This window comes from Aotus nancymaae, unplaced genomic scaffold (genome assembly GCF_030222135.1).
Source record: "Aotus nancymaae isolate 86718 unplaced genomic scaffold, 86718_ANA_hifiasm-v0.15.2.pri h1tg000043l, whole genome shotgun sequence".
Taxonomy (NCBI): domain Eukaryota; kingdom Metazoa; phylum Chordata; class Mammalia; order Primates; family Aotidae; genus Aotus; species Aotus nancymaae.
Genome location: NW_026988457.1, coordinates 368,562 through 390,993, shown reverse-complemented (window position 1 = coordinate 390,993; position 22,432 = coordinate 368,562). Strand labels below are relative to the sequence as shown.

The window sequence follows — 22,432 nt, the reverse complement described above, 5'->3', positions numbered from 1 at the left end:
GATTTATGTCTTGTACCTACATGCATAGGTATACACACACATATGTAGCATTATATCCAATCCTATCCCAATGCTTTGCCTAAAGAAAATTTCCTGGATGTATTTTATAGCATAACATCCTAATCTCCATTCAGCCCAGAAAGCCTCCTGAAAGTTGCTGGCCACAGTAAGGTCCAACTGAGGAATCATACATTGGTCAATACAAACATCTATTCATATAAATAGCAAGGCCCCCTGCTAGTTGTTTAAGTTTGGTGGTGGTGATGGTGTGCGTTTGTGTGTTAGGTCCTCTTAAATTTTTAAATAAAAAATTTAGGAGATAAGAAATAGGAGAGAACTTGCAAATGTGGGCATCACTTTAGAAAAAGGTTTTTTATTTTTTATTATTATAGTTTTTTTGAGACAGGGTCTTGTTCTATTGCCCAGGTACAGTGGCATGATCATGGCTCATTGCAACCTCAACCTTCCAGGCTCAGGTGACCCTCTCACTTCAGCCTCCCACGTAGCTGGGACTATAGTCACATGCCACTATACCTAGCTATTTTTTTTTCTTTTGTAGAGATGGGGGTCTCTCTATGTTGCCCAGGCCTTGTTTTTTTTTTAATTGTGGCAAAATGCACATAACATAAATTTTACCATTTTAACCATTTTAAAGTGTACAATTCAGTGGCACTAAGTACATTCACAACATTGCAAAACCATCACTACTATCTAGTTACAGAACTTTTTCATAACCCCAATTGGAAATCCCATCCCCATTAAAGCTTCTCCTTTTTTGACTATGATTTAGCCTCCTCTTTTGATTCTCTCTGTGACCTCTTGCAACACGTGGAAATGTACTTTGAGCATGGCCAAGATCAGCAGAAAATTTTGTCTGAAGAGCAGTCAATCCTTGAGGGATCAATGGCAGAGAAAAAGAAATGGGGAATGAAGAAAAACAAAGAGAAGAAATACAAAGAGATCTGGGGACATTGTAGGGGTAGAGGGGGTGGTAAACTCTCCCAGCAGTCATCCCAGAGATCTCTCAGAGGCTATACACTGTCCAAAGACACTAACCCTAAAACTAAGAGCCAGTGCCTGAGTTCTTAGAGTAAATATATATTTATATATAAATATATATGTGTATAATATATGCATATATATTATATATAGGTGTGTGTGTGTGTTGTGTGTGTGTATATCTATCTATCCATCTATATATATATACATAAATATATCACACCAGTGATTCATTCATTCAATAGATATTCACTGAGATGGTCAACTCAGTGACAGGTACATTAGGTGCTGGGTACAAAACAGGAAACTTGAATTTACATTCTAATGGAAAACCACAGGCAACAAATTTAACAAACAAAACTACAGTCATGTCCCCTTATCCACAGGCGATCTGTTCCAAGACCCCAAGGGGTTGCCTGACACCTAAGATAGTACCAATTGCTGTGCATCAGAACATGCTCTGTTCATGCCTTCTATCCACAAACTTAAATGCCTTTTTCATCCTAACTGAGCACTTTCCACAGGTAACTTCTACAGTTTCAGGTGTGACAGCAAAATTAGCACAGGTTTCTTTTTCTTCTTTACAATTTCACAGATAGAGGGTTCATTCTTACCATAGATCTTAGCCAACCACAGCATATGATTTTTTTCTTTTCTTATTAAGTTGAGAACTTTCACTTTTTAACTTAAAGGAAGTACTTCACAGCTTCATCATTATTCATGTGCTTTGGAGCCCTTATTGAGGAAAATAAGTGTTCTTTGAACACAAGCACTGAGATACTGGGACAGTCTATCAGGTAGGCTAGCCAGCTCCTAAGGAACTCACAGACGAGTAGCAGCTACAGTGTGGAGATGCAGGACAATGGGAAGATTCACGTCCTGGGTGGGACAGAGCAAGACAGCGAGAGACTTCATCATGCTACTCAGAATGGTGTACAATTTAAAACTTATAAATTGTTTATTTATGGAATTTTCCATTTAATATTTTTGCACAGTGATAAACTGAAACCACAGATACAGGGGGACTTCTATATAAGCATATGGTATAAATTCTGATCATCATCACTATTGTGATGAAAATAAGATAATGGATTACACTGAATGACTGGTAGTGGGCTTGTATAGGAAACCTAGCATTTCTGAGATAAAATTTGAGTTGAGGTCACACCATATGTGTTGTTTTAAGACTTGCTTTTATTACTTAAGACTTGCTTTTATTACTTAATATATCTTGAAGGTCTTTCTTTGTCAGTACATATTGTTCTACTCCATTCTTTTTAGCAGGCATACACTGTAATATGAAATATATTCCCATAATTTATGTAACTACTCCTCTATTGAGAGAAAAACACTTTCTTGACTAACTTCTTACATAGTGCAATAGTACTGATTTTCCTGTCTTAAAGTGGTCATTAGAATTTCTACTTCATCATACAGAAAAAAAAGCCACTGTAGGTGAATGTCCATCTTCTGCAGAACTAATGGATCCAGTCTTATGGACAGGATATGGCCAATCTGAGCACAGCACAAGAATTTATTGGGGCAGAAGTGTGTGGGTGTATACACACACTCACTTACGTGTTTGTATTCGCAGTTTACAAATAAACATAACTGAGGCCAGGTATAGTGGCTCATGCCTGTAATCCCAGCTCTTTGGGAGGCCAAAGTGGGCAGATCATGAGGTCAGGAGATCCAGACCATCCTGGCTAACACAGTGAAACCTCGTCTCTACTAAAAATACAAAAAATTAGCTGGGCATGGTGGTGGGCCCCTGTAATACTAGCTACTTCGGAGGCTGAGGTAAGAGAATCACTTGAACCTCGGAGGCAGAGGATGCAGTGAGCCAAGATTCTGCCATTGCACTCCAGCCTGGGTGACAGAGCAAGACTCCATCTCAAAAAAATAAATAAATAAGGCTGGGCGTGGTGGCTCACCCCTGTAATCCCAGCACTTTGGGAGGCCAAGGCAGGGGGGATCACATGAGGTTGGGAGTTTGAGACCAGCCTGACCAACATGGAGAAACCCTGTCTCTATTAAAAATACAAAATTAGCTGGGCGTGGTGGCACATGCCTGTAATCCCAGCTACCCAGGATGCTGAGGCAGGAGAATCACTTGAACTCACGAGGCAGAAGTTGCGGTGAGCCGAGATCATGCCATTGCACTCCAGCCTGGGCAACAAGAGCAAAACTCTGTCTCAGTAAATAAACAAACAAACATAGTTGATAGCTAAGGTTATTATAGATAATAACCATAGAGTTAGTACCATTTGACACATTTTTCAGTGCCTGAATCATCCTGAAATGCTTTATTAGAACAAGAGCAAAGTTCACAATGAAAGCACACAAAGATGCTCTCATTTTAAATATTTAGAAATACATGTTTTGGGCACAGTTTCAAAGGATTCATTTTAACTATAGCCTCTTAAAGGCTTTATTCTGCTATCATAACTTATTTTGTAAATTAAGGTAGTGAAGAAATAGACATTATCCCAAATGAAAGGATCTTTGTTTATGGTGTTTCCCTTTTTCAGAGGTTACAGTGAAAAAAATATAATACGGCTTTTGTTGTTTTTCTTTTTGAGACAGGGTCTTGCTCTGTCACCCAGGCTGGAGTACAGTGGCGTGATCACAGCTCACTGCAGCCTCCTTACACCTCTCCCTCCCCACAAGTAGCTGGAACTACAGGCATATGCCCCCATGCCAGGCTAATTTTTTTTTACCTTTTTAAAATTTATTTTTATTTTTTGAGATGGAGCCTTGCTCTGTCACCAGGCTGGAGTGCAGTGGTGCGATCTCGGGTCACTGCAACCTTTGCCTCCCAGGTTCAAGCGATTGTACTGCCTCAGCCTCCCACGTAGCTGGGATTACAGGCGTGCACTACCATGCCCAGTTAATTTTTGTATTTTTAGTAGAGATTCGGTTTCACCATGTTGGCCAGTATGGTCTTGATCACTTGACCTCATGATCTGCCCGCCTCGGCTTACCAAAGTGTTGGCATTACGGGCGTGAGCCACTATGCCCGACCATTTTTTTTTTTAAATAGAGACAGTAGTCTCACTGTGTGGCCTAGGCTGGTCTTGAACTCCTGGACTCAAGCTATCCTCCTGCCTCTACCTCCCGCAGTGTTGGAATTACAGGCATAAGCCACCATGCCTAGCCTTTACAGCCTTTTTCATCACTGTTCCCAGTCTTATTCTTTTCTAGGTGTTCCTCTTCTTTCCTGTTGTTTTCATGGCTAAAGAGTAAATCGTCTCATCAGGGCTCACACTGCCATCAGGTCTCCTTTAGACACTGTTTTGCAACATCCTCATATTCTCTCCAGCTTTATTCTCTTCCAACACATTATTGCAAGGCTGCTTTTCACTGTGTCTCAAATTATCCCACATTTCAACAGCTTTTTTTTATTTTTTTACATTCTGGAAGGCTTTGCCATGAGGTTTGATCTTAGGGTGAAATTCTCAATAAAGAAGAAACCACATGGTAACCATTCAGAAGCACTGAAATCATTCATCTTTTTAATGTCATGTAATGGACTCATCATTCTTCACTTTCCTTTTCTTTTTCTCTTTGTTGGAGATGGAGTTTCAATCTGTCATCCATGCTGGAGTGCAGTGGCACAATCTCAGCTCACTGCAACCTTTATCTCCTGGGTTCAAGCAATTCTCCTGCCTCAGCCTCCCGAGTAGCTGGGATTACAGGTGCCTGCCACCACACCTGGCTAATTTTTGTATTTTAAGTAGAAACAGAGTTTCACCATGTTGTCCAGGCTGGTCTGAAACTCCTGACCTCAGGTGATCCACCCACCTTGGCATCCCAGTGTTGGGATTACTGGCATGAGCCACCGTGCCTGGCCTTCATTTCCCAATTTTGTCAGCCTTTGGCATTTTACTAAACTTGAATTTCTCTTCCTTGGACATAGTTTTCCAAAATTCCAAAGTTTGACTGGATATATAAAATCGCCTTTGTGGAAAGTCAGTCTGACATCCTGCCTCTACCTTTCCTGGGTCACCTTTAGCCATCTCTATATTTTGGCTCTTATGGTTCTTAGTTCGGACACAGCTCTTAGCTAACGAATTAAAAGCTGTCAATCTAAAGATATGATTATTTACTGTGTACCTAGAACTGTATACATCAACATCATCACCATCATCATCATCATCATCGTCATCATGATAGCTACCATTTATTGAAAACATAATATGTGTCAACTTCAAAGAATTTATCATCATCATCATCATCATCATAGCTACCATTTATTGAAAACATATTATGTGTCAACTTCAAAGAACTTATCCTTTAGTTGGAGAGTCAAGACTATCATAACAATAACAAACATAGCCAGGCACAGTGGCTCACGCCTATAATCCCAGCACTTTGGGAGGCCAGGCAGGTGGATCATTTGATGTCAGGAGTTCGAGACCAGTCTAACCAACATGGTGAAACCCCGTCTCTACTAAAAATACAAAATTAGCTGGGCGTTGTGGTGCATGCCTGTATTCCCAGCTACTCAGGAGACTGAGACAGGAGAATCGCTCAAACCCAGGAGGCAGAGAATGCAGTGAGCTGAGATCACTCATTGCACTCCAGCCTGGGGAACAAGAGCAAAACTCCATCTTGAAATAAATAAATAAATAAAACTCACTTCTTATTCTATTAAACTTAACAGACATATATTAATTGCCTACTCTGAGCCTGATCCTTTATTATATTCTAGAGAAAATGAAAATAAGCAACATATAATCCTCACCTTTGAAAAACTGAAACATAATAGATACAAAGTCAGTTTATAAATGTGCAATGTGAGTAGTATAAAATAACATCAGATAAAAATTAGCACTTCTCATGGCTAATCAGGGGAGATTTCATGAAGGAGATGTCATCTGAATTGGACTTTGATGAATAAAGAAGAGAGTTCTGATGACAAATATTAGTTGGGCCAAAGTGGATGAACATAATATTCTCTAAGTCGATAGTACAGATGGTCAACCGAGCAACAGAACAGAAGTCACTGGTCAGACTAGTAGGCCAATTTAGGAGAGCAACAAGCCATTTTTGTGTATGTGAAGAACAGAAGGCAAACACATGGCCTGCATTTATTTAATCAAATAGGTGAATTCAAAAGCTCTACAGATTTATTTACTCAATGGTGAATTGGATTAAAATTATATTCCATGCTCTTCCCTGAGCAATATGGTGCTTATACATAAAGTGACAAGATTGTCCTTCACCTTTAGGTATAATGGGAAGCAATAAAACTGTCTACAAAGTCCCTTGAAAATTACACCTTTAAAATTGGACATCTTGAAAATTTAGACAATATCCCATGAATAAATGAGGCCATCATGGTCAAAAACTTATCCACATTCTCCATTAGCAACCAGCATAATAGGTTATTCAAATCCTCACACTAAGTTTCACCATCAGATACCTTAGAGGACATAACACATTTCTACAGAAACAGCCCAGTGTAAAGTTTTACTTGTCCTCTTGGGGTTTAATGCGTTAGCAAATGCATGGAACCACCAGAGTTTGCATTCTAAGTTCCAGGAACTGAGGCTTTTTGAACCTTAAGATGACAAAATTAACTGACACAATTTTACAAATTCTGAGGTGAGCTTGGCATGCTGCAGGGCATCAGTCCATACTACCACCCGGGGAGTTAGCACTAATAACTAGCTTAGCTTCATCATATTCAGCAAAGATTGCAAAGCTCACTCCCCTCTTCCATTTGCCATTTTCCTCTACATGCCATTTTTCATTGTCTTGATTTATGTGGTCATTTTCCTCAGTTACTGAAGGTCAGCTGTCTGTTGGCCCTCCACTAGACACTGAGGACTTAGTAATGAATAAGGTAGCGTTACCATTCTCCAGGAGCCCACAGTGGAATGGGCAGATAAGAAAGTCAGCAATTTTACAACAAAATGGTAAGTGCCAGAGGAGGGGCATGCACAGGGTGACACAGGGGTGTCACACTGTCATGCACAGAGATGGGGTCCGAGAGCATCAGAAGATGCTTCCCACCAGGCACAGTGGCTCAATCCCAGCACTTTGGGAGGCCAAGGTGGGTGAATCACCTGAGGTCAGGAGTTCAAGACCAGCCTGGCCAACATGGTGAAACCCTGTCTCTACTAAAAATAGAAAAAATTAGCCAGGTGTGGTGGCAGGCGCCTGCTAATCCCAGCTACTCGGGAGGCTGAGGCATAAGAATCACATGAACCTGGGAGGTGGAAGTTGCAGTGAACCGAGATCATGCCATTTCACTCCAGCCTGGGCAACAAGAGCGAAACTCCATCTCAAAAAAAAAAGAAGAAGAAGAAGATGCTTTCCAGAGCAGCTAATCCTGAGCTGAATATTAAAGAACAAGCAAGTGCTAACCAAGCATGAAGGGAACCACGTGTGTAAAGTGTAAAGTCATTGAGGCTTAGAACAAACTGCAAACAGATTAGTATGGCTAGTACCAAAGATGCATGTAGGGATACAGCAGGCACAGAAGCTGGGAAGATAGGAAGGGGCCAGATCATGAAGGTGTTTGCTTAATAACAACATAAAAGCTTATCCCCATGTACATACTCTAAGTCGTTATGTCTAATATATCTTACATCTATGTTTTTATTGGCCCTCACTGTAAACCTATATAAGTTGATCTGGCTGCCAACATTTAAAAGTCATGAGCTTTAACATTAAAAAAAAAAAAATCAAATTTCTGCCTTCTTTCTAAAACTCAGAAGACAACACCAGACTCAAATCCCTAAATTCCCAATACGTTGGAGCTAAGCAGAGGCTTCTGCTTTTAGATGGGAGACAGGCCTTCTAGTCTCCAGAGACATAGTCCCCCTTCCATTATCTCAGTCCCAACTCATTTATATTATGTGCCTGGCTCCTGAAGGCATCTATGTTTGCAAGTGCTGCTCTATGCCCTGTTGGTCCATCTGATACAACTTCTTAGAGTAAAGAGAAATAAATAATGAGTTTCCATGGGAATTGTTATGTCTTCAGCGGTTAAATAATCTTTAGTGTCAGACACCAAGGAAACACACTAACAAGCATGTGGAAATGACTTAGGCTATCCTTTAGAAGCAAGCAAACAGACCTATGATTAAATTATCTCGGAAACACAAAGCAGAGCATCATGTTTATCAGTAAGTTCTGGTCGGGCGTGGTGGCTCACGCCTGTAATCCCAGCACTTTGGGAGGCTGAGGTGGGTGGATCATTTGAGGTCAGGAGTTCAAGATCAGCCTGGCCAAAATGGTAAAACCCCCTCTCTACTAAAAATACAAAAATTAGCCAGGCGTGGTGGCGCATGACTGTAATCCCAGCTACTAGGGAGGCTGAGGCAGAAGCATCACTTGAGCCCAGGAGCAGAGGATGCAGTGAGCCGAGATTGCACCACTTCATTCCAGCCTGGGCAACAGATCGAGACTCTACCTCAAAAAAAAAAAAAAAAAAAATAGTTTTGCATGTTAGTTCTAATGACTAATACCTGAAGAGGAAAGAGAAAATTCAAACAGAGTGAACTTTCAAAGACCCCAATACTATTTTGCATAACAACAAAATTATAAAATATATCTAAGAATAAATATAACTAAAGAAAAGCAGGATATTTAAAGAGAAAAATCATAAAACTATTAAATGACATAAAAGAAAACCTAAATAACTCAAAGATACTCAATATTCTTCTATGAAAACAATAATTATTAGGTAGAACCATATTGCCATTTTTGTAGGTCAAAGTATTGGCAATTTCATAAGATTCCACCTAAAAATATGACCATTTCCCCCAAATTATAATATAATATAAACTCAGTAGAATTCCAATAAGCATTCAAATCATGCTTTTTACAGAATTTGACAAGCAAACTCTGAAGTATAAAGTATTGAAGTATAATGGGCCAAGAATAGTCAAGACCATTTTGAAAAAGATCTGGTCAGGCCATAACAAGTATCAAGATGTGTTGTCTAGCAATCATAATTTAACTTATGTGGTACAAGGATAGATAAATAGATCACTGTAATTAATAAAGAGCCTAGAAACAGAACCACAAATATACAAATACATGGGAGCTTCAACATAAAAAAATTCAGATAGTTGAACAGAGCTGGCACAACAACTTGGTGGGAAAAGAAGATATTATTCAATAAATGATGCTGGGATAATTGGCTATTTATATGGTAAGAATTAGGTCCTTACTTTATAGTATACACATACCCCTCCCCAAAGGAAAATCTATATAGATTAAAAACCGTAATAAGAAAATGTAAAATATTAAATGAATCTTTTAAACAGATTTTAGGAAGAAAATATATACATGGTGAATGTTTTATGATATCAGGGTAGAAAAAGATTTCTTAAGTAACAAAAAGCACAAAGTATAATAAAAAATACTGATAAATTTGATTATGTTAAAAAATTTAAATATTTGTATTAAAAATTAACTATGGCCAGGGACCATGGCTTATGCCTGTAATCCCAACTACTTGGGAGGCTGAGGCAAAGGATCACTTGAGCCCAAGAGTTCAAGGCTGCAGTGAGCTCTGATCTTGCCACTGTAGTCTGGGCAACAGAAAGAGACCTCATCTCAATAAATAAGTAAATAAATAAAATAAAAATTTACCATAAGTGAAGTTTAAAAGAAGGAAGACTTGAAACGTATTATGCCAACAAAGAATTAGCATCCCAAACATATAAAGAACCATAAAATCATTGACGAAAAGACAAATAGGACAATAGAAAAATGGGCAAAGGATAGGAACAGGCAACTGACAGAAAGAGAAACCTGAATGGCCAATAAAAATATTTCACTGGTCAGGTATGATGACTCACGCCTGTAAACCCCAGCACTTTGGGAGGCTGAGGCAGGAGGATCATGAAGTCAAGGGATTAAGACCATCTTGGCCAACATGCTGAAACTCCATCTCCACTAAAAATACAAAAATTAGCTGGGTGTGGTGGTGCATGTCTGTAGTCCCAACTACTTGGGTGGCTGAGGCAGGAGAAGAGCTTGAACCCGGGAAGCGGAGGTTGCAGTGAGCCGAGATCACACCACTGCACTCCAGCCTGGTGACAGAGCAAGACTCCATCTCAAAAATAAAATAAAGTAGGCCGGGCGCGGTGGCTCACGCCTGTAATCCCAGCACTTTGGGAGGCCGAGGCGGGTGGATCACGAGGTCATGAGATTGAGACCATCCCGGTCAACATGGTAAAACCCCGTCTCTACTAAAAATACAAAAAATTAGCTGGGCATGGTGGCGCGTGCCTGTAACCCCAGGTACTCAGGAGGCTGAGGCAGGAGAATTGCCTGAACCCAGGAGGCAGAGGTTGCGGTGAGCCAAGATCGCGCCATTGCACTCCAGCCTGGGTAACAAGAGCAAAACTCTGTCTCAAAAATAAATAAATAAATAAAAATAAAAAAAAAATAAAGTAAAATAAAATATTCACCTAACTAGTAATCAGGGAAATGTAGATTAAAACTACAGCAAGATACCATTTCATAGCAATCATTTTGCCATCAATTAAAAAGCATGATAACACCAAATATTGGTGAATATATGAGGAAGGGTGAGCTCTTATTCACTGCTGGTTAAGTGTAGGTTGGTATTTTGGAAGACAATTGTGTAATACTTGGTAGAGTTGAAAATGAGCATATTCTACAACTCAGCATAAGGAGAAGTGTACATAACGGTGTTTCACATATGTTCATTACAGCCTTTTTGTAATTGCAAAAAAGGAAAAACTACCGAACTGTCCTACAGTAGAAAAGTAGAGTTTTAAAACATCTCTGGGCCAGATACAGTGACCCACACCTGTAATCCCAGCACTTTGGGAGGCCAAGGTGGGAGGACCACTTGAGCCCAGGAGTTCAAGACCAGCCTGAGCAACATAGTGAGACCCTCATTTCTACAACAAATTTAAAACTTAGCTGGGCGTGGAAGCGCATGTCGTCTGTGGTCCCAGCTACTCGGGAGGCTGAGGTGGAAGGATTGCTTGAAGTTGGGAGATTGAGGCTGCAGTGAGCTGTGATTGCACCACTGCACTCCATCCTGGGCGACAGAGCAAGACCCCATCTAAGAAAAAGTTAAGTTAAATTTAAAACCTATGGCTTTTTTATACAACAGAATATTATACATTAGTTCAAAACTAAACTCTACCTACATTCATCGACAAGGATAAATATTGGCCGGGCATGGTGGCTCACACCTATAATCTTAGCTCTTTGGGAGGCGGAGGCAAGCGGATCATCTGAGGTCAGGAGTTCGAGACCAACCTGGCCAACATGACGAAACCCCATCTCTATTTAAAATACAAAAAGTAGCCAGGCAAGGTGGCAGATGCCTGTAATTCCAGCTACTCGGGAGGCTGAGACAGGAGAATCGCTTGAACCCAGTAGGCAAAGTTTGCATTGAACCGAGATCAGGCCACTGCACTCCAGCCTGGGCAAAAAAAAAAAGGATAAGTTAAAAGTATTGCTGAATGGGCAAACAATCAAGTTGAAAAATTATATATATATATATACACACTCTATGATACCAGTTATTCAGAATTTTTGGTTTTTTTTTTTTGAGATGGAGTCTTGCCTGTCTCCCAGGCTGGAGTGCAGTGGCATGATCTCTGCTCACCACAACCTCCTCCTCCTGGGTTCAAGAGATTCTCCTGCCTCAGCCTCCAGAGTAGCTGGGATTACAGGTGCGCGCCACCATGCCTGGCTAATTTTTTGTATTTTTAGTAGAGATGGGGTTTCACTATATTAGCCAGGCTGGTCTTGAACTCCTGACCTCACGATCCACCTACCTTGGCCTCCCAAAGTGCTGGCATTACAGGCGTATTTAGAATTTTTAAGCACACAAAATAATATTCTGTATTCTGTAGCAATGCATACCTATGTAGAAAAAGTACAAAACATGCATGAGAATTTACACACCAACTTCAGATACCTCTGGAGAGGGTAAAGGAAGGGATAAAGTATCTATAAATTTTATGTCATATAAAAGAGAGAAATGGGTCTGTCTAAAGCAAATATGGCAAAATGTTGACATTTAATCATCTTAATGGTAGATACATGGTTATACTTTTCTTCACTTTAAAATTTGTGGAAATGCTTAGTCAAAAAAATTAAAATTAAACTAAAAATAGAACCCTTTTAAAAAGGCATTTTCCTCAGCAGGAAATATCCAAAATATACAGAGAGCCTGCATCCTATGGATTGAGTCATATAAAGTGAGTATCAACAGATTAAAGTATTAGAGAAACCAGGGGAAACAACAATGAATTAAGTATGAACAAAAGATCTGAGGGATGGAGAGAGATTATAAGGGTAATAAAAAAAGCACAGTACTCGCTCACCCTCCTGGAAATTAGGCTTCAGGTCTTGCTTTGGCACCATTTATAAGTGATTCACTCCCTCCTCCTTCTCCCACCACCCCCGACTCCAACACCATTTATTTTTGTAAGAAGGGAAATAAATAGCAAGAGTGGAGGATGAGCAAGGATCTGACGACGGTTCTGGGCGCCTGAGTGGCCTATCTAATGGGGACACATCAGTGTCTCTGTGTCATTTGTTACAGTGCAATATGTTACAGTTCAATATGAGGGCACGTCGGAAAGAAGAGCTTTGCCCATTGAATTTGGACACCTTCTCACCCCATCTCCTCCCCTCCTTGGGCTGGAAAGAGGAATCTGTGCCAGATGATGTTAGCTCAGAGCATCCTGGCTACTATCTCCCATCTTTCATAATTACACACTCTCCTTGGGTGAAATCCAAGTCCTTTGACTTTATTTGCTAATGGTGCTAGTCTCTCTCTCTTTTTTTTTTTTTTTTCAATTTTTAGTAGAGATGGAATGTCGCTATATTGCCCAGGCTGGTCTCGAACTCCTGGGCTTAAGTGATTCTCCTGCCTCGCCGTCCCAAAGTGCTGGGATTACAGGCATGAGCTGCCATGCCCAGCCCATAATGCTACCCTTGAGTGATAGAAAATTGGCTGAGGTTCAGATCTGCTGCAATGGAGATGATTGCAATGATTGTAGGTAGCAAAATAGTTGCCATTATAAATGTTCATTGACCCTGAGCAACTGTATAGCCACTTTTATTTTCTGTGATTGCCACTTATGCTATATCTTATACTTCTCAAAGCTCCAATGCTTCCATTTAAGTTATCTCAATTGATCATGAAACAGGTGGAGCAGGTATTATTCTCACAGATGGGGAAATAGCCCCAAAGAGATTAAATGACTTAGCCAAGGTTATGGGGAAGAGCTGTCTTTTTCTTCCTGTTATCTGGGTTTAAAATATTGAAATCACCTTGGACTCTGCCATGATCGTATAGTGGTTAGTACTCTGCGTTGTGAAATCACCTTGGACTCATCTTGATCTTTTTCTACCGCTGTATCCAATAAAGCACTAATTCCTATAGGTTGTTTCTACAAAGTGTTTTCATTTCTTTCTCTCCACTTCCTTTCCCACCATCCAACTTTGAGACTTCGTCATTCCTTGCCTGAATTACAACTGATGAGTAGGACTTACAGATTGTGCTTTCCTCATCTCAGTTCAGCCTGGATTCTCCTTCTAGACTGAATGTCCTTAAATGTCGCTTTCACTATGCTCAAAAATCTCCGCAACTCTCTTTCCTTCTACATCGAACTGAAACTCCTCAACCAAGATTGTTTCCTCGTTATTGAGTAGTTTAGTTCTCTGTATATTTTGGATATTGGCTCCTTATCTGATGTATGCTATGCTAATATTTTTTTCCAATCTGTAAGTTATCTCTTCACTATATTAATTGTTTCCTTTGTTGTGTCAGTCGTTTAGTTTGATGCAATCCCATTTGCCTATTTTTGCTTTTGTTGCCTGTGCTTTTGGGGTCATGTCCAAGAAATCTCTTTCCAGACCACTATCATGGAGTTTTTCCCCCATATTTTCTTCTAGTAGTTTAATAGTTTCAGGTCTTACATTTAAGTTTTTAATCCATATTGAGTTCATTTTTGTACAAGGGATGAGAGAAGGGTCCATTTTCATTTTTCTGTCTGCAGATACCCAGTTTTCCCAACACTATTTTTTTTTTATTTCTTTTTTGAAATAGAGTCTCGTTCTGTCACCCAGGCTGGAGTGCAGTGGCACGATCTCGGCTCACTGCAACCTCCACCTCCCGGGTTCAGGCAATTCTCTGCCTCAGCCTCCTGAGCAGTTGGGATTACAGGCACACACCACCATGCCCTGCTAAATCATTTTTTGTATTTTTAGTAGAGACGGGGTTTCACCATGTTGGCCAGGATGGTCTCGATCCCCTGACCTCATAATCCATCCACCTTGGCCTCCCAAAGTGCTGGGATTACAGGCATGAGCTACCGCACCTGGCCTCCCAACACCATTTATTTTATTTATTTATTTTTCTAAAGGAGCTATTACCCCTTTTATTTTCTCTGTTTAAAATCAAACAGAAAACAAATATCAATTGTTATACACTAACATCTTAAAAGCACATCGTTTTTACAAGAGATAGACTAAGAACAAAAATGTGTTTATGGAGATCCAAACATAAGTGAGTGAGAGCGCCTCTCACACAGCTTTCTGATGGTACTCAGGAGGAGCCACTTCATAATCACTGGCACTAAACAAAGTTGCAGAATTCTTTGCCAGGTACTTTAGGAAACTGTGAAGATAATTCAGTAATAAAGCAAGGCTCTTCTCATCCAGAGGTGTATAGGCCAACATTGCTCCAATTCGTACAAATAATCTCAGTAGATGTGGTGCTCCATGCACCTGGGACATGGGTGCATCAGGGTGATCTGCAAGAATTTCAGCATACTGTGGTCTCTCAAATTTGTAGAGTAGCTGGGTACCCAACATTACATTGAAGTATTCTTTTATCCCTGCCACAACTTCATTAACCGCATACTCATTACGTGTGTTTCCACGAGATTTCTTATAATTTGCATAATCCTCAAGAACGGAATCCACATTCTTCTTGGCAGGAAGATAAAAGAGCTGCTTTTGCCTGGTAATTAAGTCCCAGTCATCAACAAGCCACAGTTTTAGTTCTTCAGGAATCTTTAACTTCAACGCTGTTCATGAATGTTTCCTCGTTTTCAACAGTAGGATCTACCCAGGCCCTTTTCTTCCGAGGAGGCTGAGGGGTCTCACTGGTACTGTGACCATCTCCATTTCCAGGTGTTTTCTGTTTGTTCTTTTTTGTTTTCACTTCAATATTTTTCTGTTGTGGACCAGATGTCTTCTTTCCTGGGGCAGCCCCTCTCATCTTCCCCTCTGCATACTGCTACCTATTGGCTTTTTGAAGTTCTCGCTGTTTCTGCAAATCGGTGTCCACATATTTGAGTACTCGGCTCTCCGGAACCCACTCATCCCAATTTTTATTCCAACCATTGTAATGTATGAAGTATTTCACTTGTTTGTCCTTTATGGTGACCTTTACACACTTTGCTTCATACAGAAGAGGCCCATGAAAGCACAGCACTCACTCACCCTCCTGAAATTTAGGCTTCGGGTCCTGCTTTGGTGCCATTTATAAGTGATTCACTCCCTCCTCCTTCTCCCACCACCCCCAACTCCAACACCATTTATTAAGGAGACTGTCCTTTCCCCATTGTGTGTTCTTGGCTCCTTGTCAAAAATCAACTGACCTTAGATGTTTGGGTTATTTCTGGGCTCTTGCCTATTCCATTGGTTGGTGGATCTGTTTTTATAACAGTACCAGGCTGTTTTGATTACCACAGCTTTGTAATATTACATTTTCTTTTTTTATGCTTTCAAATATTTCTCAACTTTCTATGTTGAGTACATCTATCTTTCATAATCAGGAGAAATACAAACTATTTAAACTAATGAAATACAGCCTATAGTCTGGCCAGGCCCATTTTATCACTATTCTAGAACAAGTACTCAATCCCTGTTTATTTCCACATCATGCCATTTCTCATGCTTTCCTTTCTCACTTCACCTCTGATAATCCTTCAAACCTCAACTCAAGGCCCACCTCTTCCATGCAGCCTTCCCCAAGTATGACTTTCCTTACCGATCTCCTTCTCTGTGCCAGACTTTCCACTTAATTAGATATCCTGTGCTACATTCATTCGTTCTCATTCATTAAACATTTTCTATTTGCTGGTTTGTGTGTGTGATGAGTATATGTGTTGAGCATGTGTGGGAGAGAGAGAAAGTATATATGTGTGGTTGGTATGAATTAATTTTTCCTTCTCAACAGATACCATGTCTTAGCCTGCCTACATCTTAACCTGCTGTTTGTTTTGCAATACTAACTGATGGTAGAGTAAATACTCAACAAATACTTGGTGATAGTACAAAGTATTGAAGCTTCAAGGTCTTGAACCCTTTCGGGGGTCTGAAAATTCATGGGGCTCCTTCTACTACACTGTATTGTGTAGTAACCCTTAAACTTACATTTACTGAGCACTTATTATGTGTCATGGGCTTGCCATTTATTTTTTCACTTATAGAGTATGAATTACTTCCATTTTTATCTTAAGATTAAGGAAACTGAAACTTAGAAAGATCAAGTAACTTGCCTAAGTGACAAAGCTTGAAGTACTAAGGCATGGATTAAAGCAGGCCAGGCAAACTCCTTATCACTAAGCTATACTGACTCACCAAGCTTTATGACAAATGAAATATTATTTCCTTTGACCCATATGCCACAAATGTGCTTTCAGTCAAACTGCATGCTCTTGGTGAAGTTACTTAACCTCATAGAATCTCAACTTCCTCATTTGTAAAAGGAAGACAATATTAGCTGACAGGCTGGTTGTAAACGTCAAGGTATGAAAGTGTGTCATATAGTGCCGAGCACATAAAGAGTGTTGAGTAACTGATAGTTGTTATTATTAGATATGCTGCCTTCTTGATATCTACAACTTTCCAGGTTGAGTATGGCAGCTGTTTCGTGTTTCTTTCTACAGAGTAGATGAATCTGCATCTCCAAAGCTGGAGATAACAGTTTTGCTGGGTGGTGAAGATGCTATTAGAAAGCCTGAAGAAAAAAAAAAAGAAAAAAAAAGAAAGCCTGAACCCAGAGAAAACAAATAAGCAACCCTGCCCCAGGTTCACTAGAGCTCGGATTTCCTTGTCTGAATGCATAATGATAGGAAGAAGGTTGTGTTACAGAAGTAGCTGTTTTTTGTTTGTCATCCAGGCCCACTAATCTAAACATCTCTCACTCCTCAGGAATTATTTTAGGACCAGGAAGCAGCACGCTGTTTATTGAAAGAGTCACAGAAGAGGATGAAGGTGTCTATCACTGCAAAGCCACCAACCAGAAGGGCTCCGTGGAAAGTTCAGCATACCTCACTGTTCAAGGTAAACAGCTGCTTAAGAAAGCAACAAGAAATTGGTCAGACATCTATTTCCCTGTTTGTTTAACTTTCCACCTTCCAGTCTCCTGCTGCCCGCTCCAGTCTGTTCCTTTCCCTGACCTCCTTCTCCCCTCTCCCTGCCACTCTGGGAAGGGACTGTCTGGTTCTGTCTGGCAAAGCAGAAGGTGAAGACACTGGCTGGCCGTTCTTGAGAGCCCGAAATCTGAACACTGTCTCTGCGGGAGAAATCGTTCCCAGAAGAAAGGAAACCCAGTTCTGACTGTGTGATTACGCCCTGCCACGGAGAGTGGCCAGAGTAGTCCACACCTGTGAGAGAAACATCCAAGAAGGAAGAAAAGGGAGGGGGGTAGGGGAAGCGGGGGAACTCGCACACTTAAAATTGTTCATTTGTTTTCCTTTTCTAATTCCTAGGAGTTAGACATATGCTGCTATTCCAAATGCTTTCATAAGCTGGCTTCTTAAAATGAAGTGGGCTATAAAATATTATCAGAGAGAAGCAACACATAATCAACAAACCACATTTAAGAAAAATATTCCAAGTGCCTCCCCTTTATAGGTCTCAGATAGTCTGCTCAGCAGCAAAATACAAAGAGGCCTAATCCTACCCCGGCTATGGCCATGTGGCTTCCATTTGGAAAATAGTTTTCACCTCAATTTCAATTATCTAATGCTAAGAATCATCTAAAACATAAAATGTACAACATCATAAAATATCAGCTTGGCACCTCTTAGATGTAAATATCTATGGCATATTGAGGTTTTACATGAAAAGGTGGAACTTGTTCAGTAGCCTATTTTCAAATGCTAACCAGTTGACTTCAGAATGTGCAAGTATTTTGCGGGGAGGAACTAGGAAGAAAGCAATGTACTTCAGGTTTTTTTCCCCTGAAACTTACATTGCTTAAATATTGTAACTCTAAGAATTCAAACCCCTTTAAAACAGAACATCATCTCTATTCTTTTAGAAGGAGATGATTTTAAAGAGCCTCCTGAAAGTCCGAAACTACTCCACCACAAATTTATACTTTCAGAAAAAGTGAGAGGGTAGCATTCCCCAAGTACTAGTAATGATTTTGGCTCCCAAATAATCCTTGTTCTAAAATATTATGTTCACTTTTCTGCTTGCTCATACAGAAAACAGTTTATTAGCATCTCTATTTAACACCTTCTTCCCCAGATAGCTGCTAATCTGTCTTTTAACAGGCACCCAGACATGTAGCCCTCAGAAGTGGCTGCATCGGGTCAGGGAACACAGGGAGCAAGGAGATGTCACTAATCCTCAGAGCAGATTTCATTTCCCCCATATCCTCCCACCATCCCAGTGAGATACACAGAGCACTGATAAACCTCCAGAGAGGTCTGAATTGACTCACCTAACTCATACAGTGTGGTCATGGCAGACTGGAGGAGAAAACTGAACTCTTCTTAGACTCCCCTCCCGCCACTGCATGACCGCCTTCCCCTGCGTGTCTGTCCCCACCCCTCTACCAGGGAATATGGGGCAGCAATGGCTGGACTCTGATGGCCTGGGAGGAGCCTGGGTATGAAGCAGTGACATATCTGCATGTTTGTAGGTCTCCTCAAAGTCTTGACTTCCTTCCCCTCCCCTTTTTCTGCCAGGTTGATCTGGGTTTCTTAGAATCCAGTGTGCTTAAAATTGTGCATTTACAGCCGGGTGCAGTGGCTCACGCCTGTAATCCCAGCACTTTGGGAGGCCAACGCAGGCAGATCACGAGGTCAGGAGATCAAGACCATCCTGGCAATGGTGAAACCCCGTCTCTACTAAAATACAAAAAATTAGCCAGACATGGTGGCGCACATCTGTAGTTCCAGCTACTCAGGAGACTGAGGCAGGGAAATCGCTTGAACCCGGGAGATGGAAGTTGCAGTGAGTCGAGATCGAACCACTGCACTCCAGCCTGGTGACAAAGCAAGACTCCATCTCAAAAAAAAAAAAAAAAAGTGTGCATTTATAACATCTGTGAGTTTCTTCTCCCCACTTGCAGAACTTTCTGTTCACCATCAGTCTGCTCTGCAGGAGGCCTGCTGTTTTTCTTTCACTGCTCCAGGCCAGATCAGCAGCACTATGGGGACTTCCAGATTGGATTAGAGTCAGTCTTTTGGGCATTGGTGAGCCCAACTCACCACATAACGCCAACTGTGGCCTCTGTGATGTTAGTGCATCCTGGAATGTCTTTTGTACAGGTTCCATTCCCCATTCCAGCCAATTCCTTCTTATCTCTCAGGCCTGCTGAAGTGCTTTCTACCCTGGAATATCCTCCAGGATGAATGGCTGAGGTGGATACTCATTCTCTGCTCTCTCACTCCCCACTTCTAGAATCGTTAACCAGTACTAATTTTATTCTGCTTTTTATTATTATTTTGGGGATGATATGCTTCTCTTTCCTACCAAATTATAAACTTTGAAACAGGACTGTCTGAGATATCTTTGTATCCTGTACACATGCCCAGCACTTAGCAGGAAACATTTATTTAGTACCTTTGTGTGCAGGCACTGTGCTGGAAACATGACATACTTAATCCTATTAATCTTGTAAGAATCCAAAGAAGTCAATAGTAGTAGTTTCAATCTACAGATGGGAAGATGGAAACACAAAGAAGTTAAATAACTTGCCCAAAGTCGCACAATGACTACATGGTGAGGCTGAGACTTGCATCCATGTAAACCTCAGAATGTTTCCACCCTTCCTCAGCTCTTCTTATTCCTGAGGCACCTTAGGAAGTTGTCTGCAAGGGCTTAGGATAAAATTGAGCAAAAGCAGTCTTCCAGTGATCCTGTTATTTTTATTTTCTCCATTTCTCTTATTTTTACATGCCTCCAGACTTCCTATGCTGATTCCTTTTCCCATTAATGTTATGCTTTTCTGAAAAATCAGATGTTAAGAATACTGCATTACTGATAATTTCTAAACCTTTCTGTCGGCCATATCATTTACTCTTGTGGAAAGTGGAGGTAATTTTCACTTGAATTGCCCATATTGGCTGCCATACACACACACACACACACACACACACACACACATCTCATACATATAATGGAATATATATATATATCATACACATAATGGAATATATATATATTCCATTATTTTGCTCATTATTGCCCCCAACTGCTATGCTTTTTGAACTCTTGTGTCTGCTTTTTATAGTTTTTTGGCCTTCTCCTTTGCTCTGTTTTATAAGAGTGATGACTATATCCAAACTTTTTGCTTAAAAATTGCAGTTAGCTGAAAACACAGATTACCTGACTGGCAATCATCCAACCACACCTGAAATATTGTGCCCATTTATAAAAGAAACAAATAAATAGAGCTATATCCTGGATAGGAATAGAATAGTGCCAGAAAATGAGGATACTTAGTCCAAAAAAGAGACAACGCAGGAGTAACATGATTGTTCTCTTCAAATACTTAAGGAGCTTTCTGACAGAAGAGGCATTTAACTCATTCTTTGACACACGAGAAAAGATAACTAGAACCAAGGAAGGGAGATGGTAGTGAAATTTCCAAGAGGCAGGTTTCAAGTCTATATAAGAATATAATTTTACACAGGAAGAAATTTTGAGTGTTAATATTTGTGGATCTTAGAAAAGCCTGTGTGTATGAGTCAGATGCAGTATCTTGAATGAAAGTAGCCTGGGCTCATTGGATTAAAACTTGATCCTTGGATGCTGTTCACAACAACTGAATACAGTACCTGCTCAGTAATTTTATCACTGAAATGGGACTCTTGCTCTAGAGTCATTGTTTTTACCACCCTGGTAGCTATGAAACATTCCCTAGATTTAGACTTTATTTCCTGTTAGATGCATATGGACCCTCACACTGACTTATCTTGTCAAATCGAGTTTAGGAAATGAAACCAAGCAAATGAGTTGTGTCTGTGGCTATGTTTAACAGATTTAAAGAGGTTGGTGAATTAGCCAGGAAGGAAACTGTCTGCTCTTTTTATTTCCTTTGAAAGGATTCTTATACTCACAGATAAAACAATGTGTTATTTTTGTATCTGTAAAGCATGAATGAACCGTGCAGTCAAAGTACCTTCTTTAAATAATCACAGGTCTTGTTTGGTTTGGACCTAGTGCCAGCACAAGCACACATGAAGCTCTCAAAGGGGAAGTTCCATATCAAATACGACAACAGAAGTGTTAGTAACCAAAATCATTTCTGAAATTAACATAGTGTTCAATAGCCCTGGAACTCAATGGGGCTGTTACAATTTCATCCAAGGACTTAAGCTATGCTTTATAATTATTATTGCAAAAACCATAGTATATGTGAGAACATTCTTATATCAGATTTAGGCCTTACTGTATTTCATTATCAGTTATAAGTACATAGGAGAAAACAACTTGAAGAACAGCTATCATTTTAAGCATTTTTTTGAAGATGATTGATGGATACAAAAATCACAAAGGCACAAAAGGACTACATCAGGATCTTGCAGTCTAAATACTGGTCATGACTTTAGAGGCCGATTTGCAAACAATTGCTTGCACATTGTCACTTGTTTGAGAAAGGACTCATCCAATAGGAAGTAGACACTATATTCTCTAATAAATTAAATCCCAAAAGTCAAGAATAGAAAAAACTCAAAACAATGTGGCTGTGGCTCTTCAGGCACTCCTTTGTATTGCCCTTGGCCAGCTATCAGTTTTCAGTTCTCCATTTTGACCCTCCTCTGATCCCTGACTGACCTCCCTCCACATTAGCTCCTCTCTTCCTGAACCCTGCCCCCAAATTCACTCCTATGATTATCCTGGCACTGAGAAAGGATGTGATAAACTAATTCACATGAATATGTTGGGGATTGATGTTACTCCTCTCATGGGTGTTGGCTATTTAGAAAGGTTTCCCAAGGAGAAAGCAGTGCTCAAAACAGAGATGAACCAGCTGTGCACTAAGGTCACATAGGAGGGCTGAGGGACAGGAAGACACATGCCTTTATACTTTAAATCTAACCAGTGACATAAAGCTAGCCTTGATCAAGAAAAATTCAAAAAAAGGCTGATGGAATTCAGTTAGGCTGTTTAAGGTCTTTGTAGAGAGTTCTTGAGGCGAAATAATTCAAACTCA

General features: G+C 40.3%; 1 protein-coding gene and 1 pseudogene across 1 annotated transcript in view; one reads left to right on the top strand and one right to left on the bottom strand.

The window, feature by feature from the left end:
• The window catches only part of FLT1 (fms related receptor tyrosine kinase 1), a 192,658-nt gene that overhangs the window by 118,985 nt on the left and 51,241 nt on the right, over window positions 1-22,432 (top strand). The window contains exon 15 of the mRNA XM_021676188.2: window positions 17,188-17,319. Within this exon, the coding sequence (XP_021531863.2) occupies window positions 17,188-17,319 (132 nt within the window). The remainder of the gene's footprint in view (window positions 1-17,187; window positions 17,320-22,432) is intronic.
• LOC105730057 (mortality factor 4-like protein 1) lies at window positions 14,516-15,429 on the bottom strand (annotated as a pseudogene).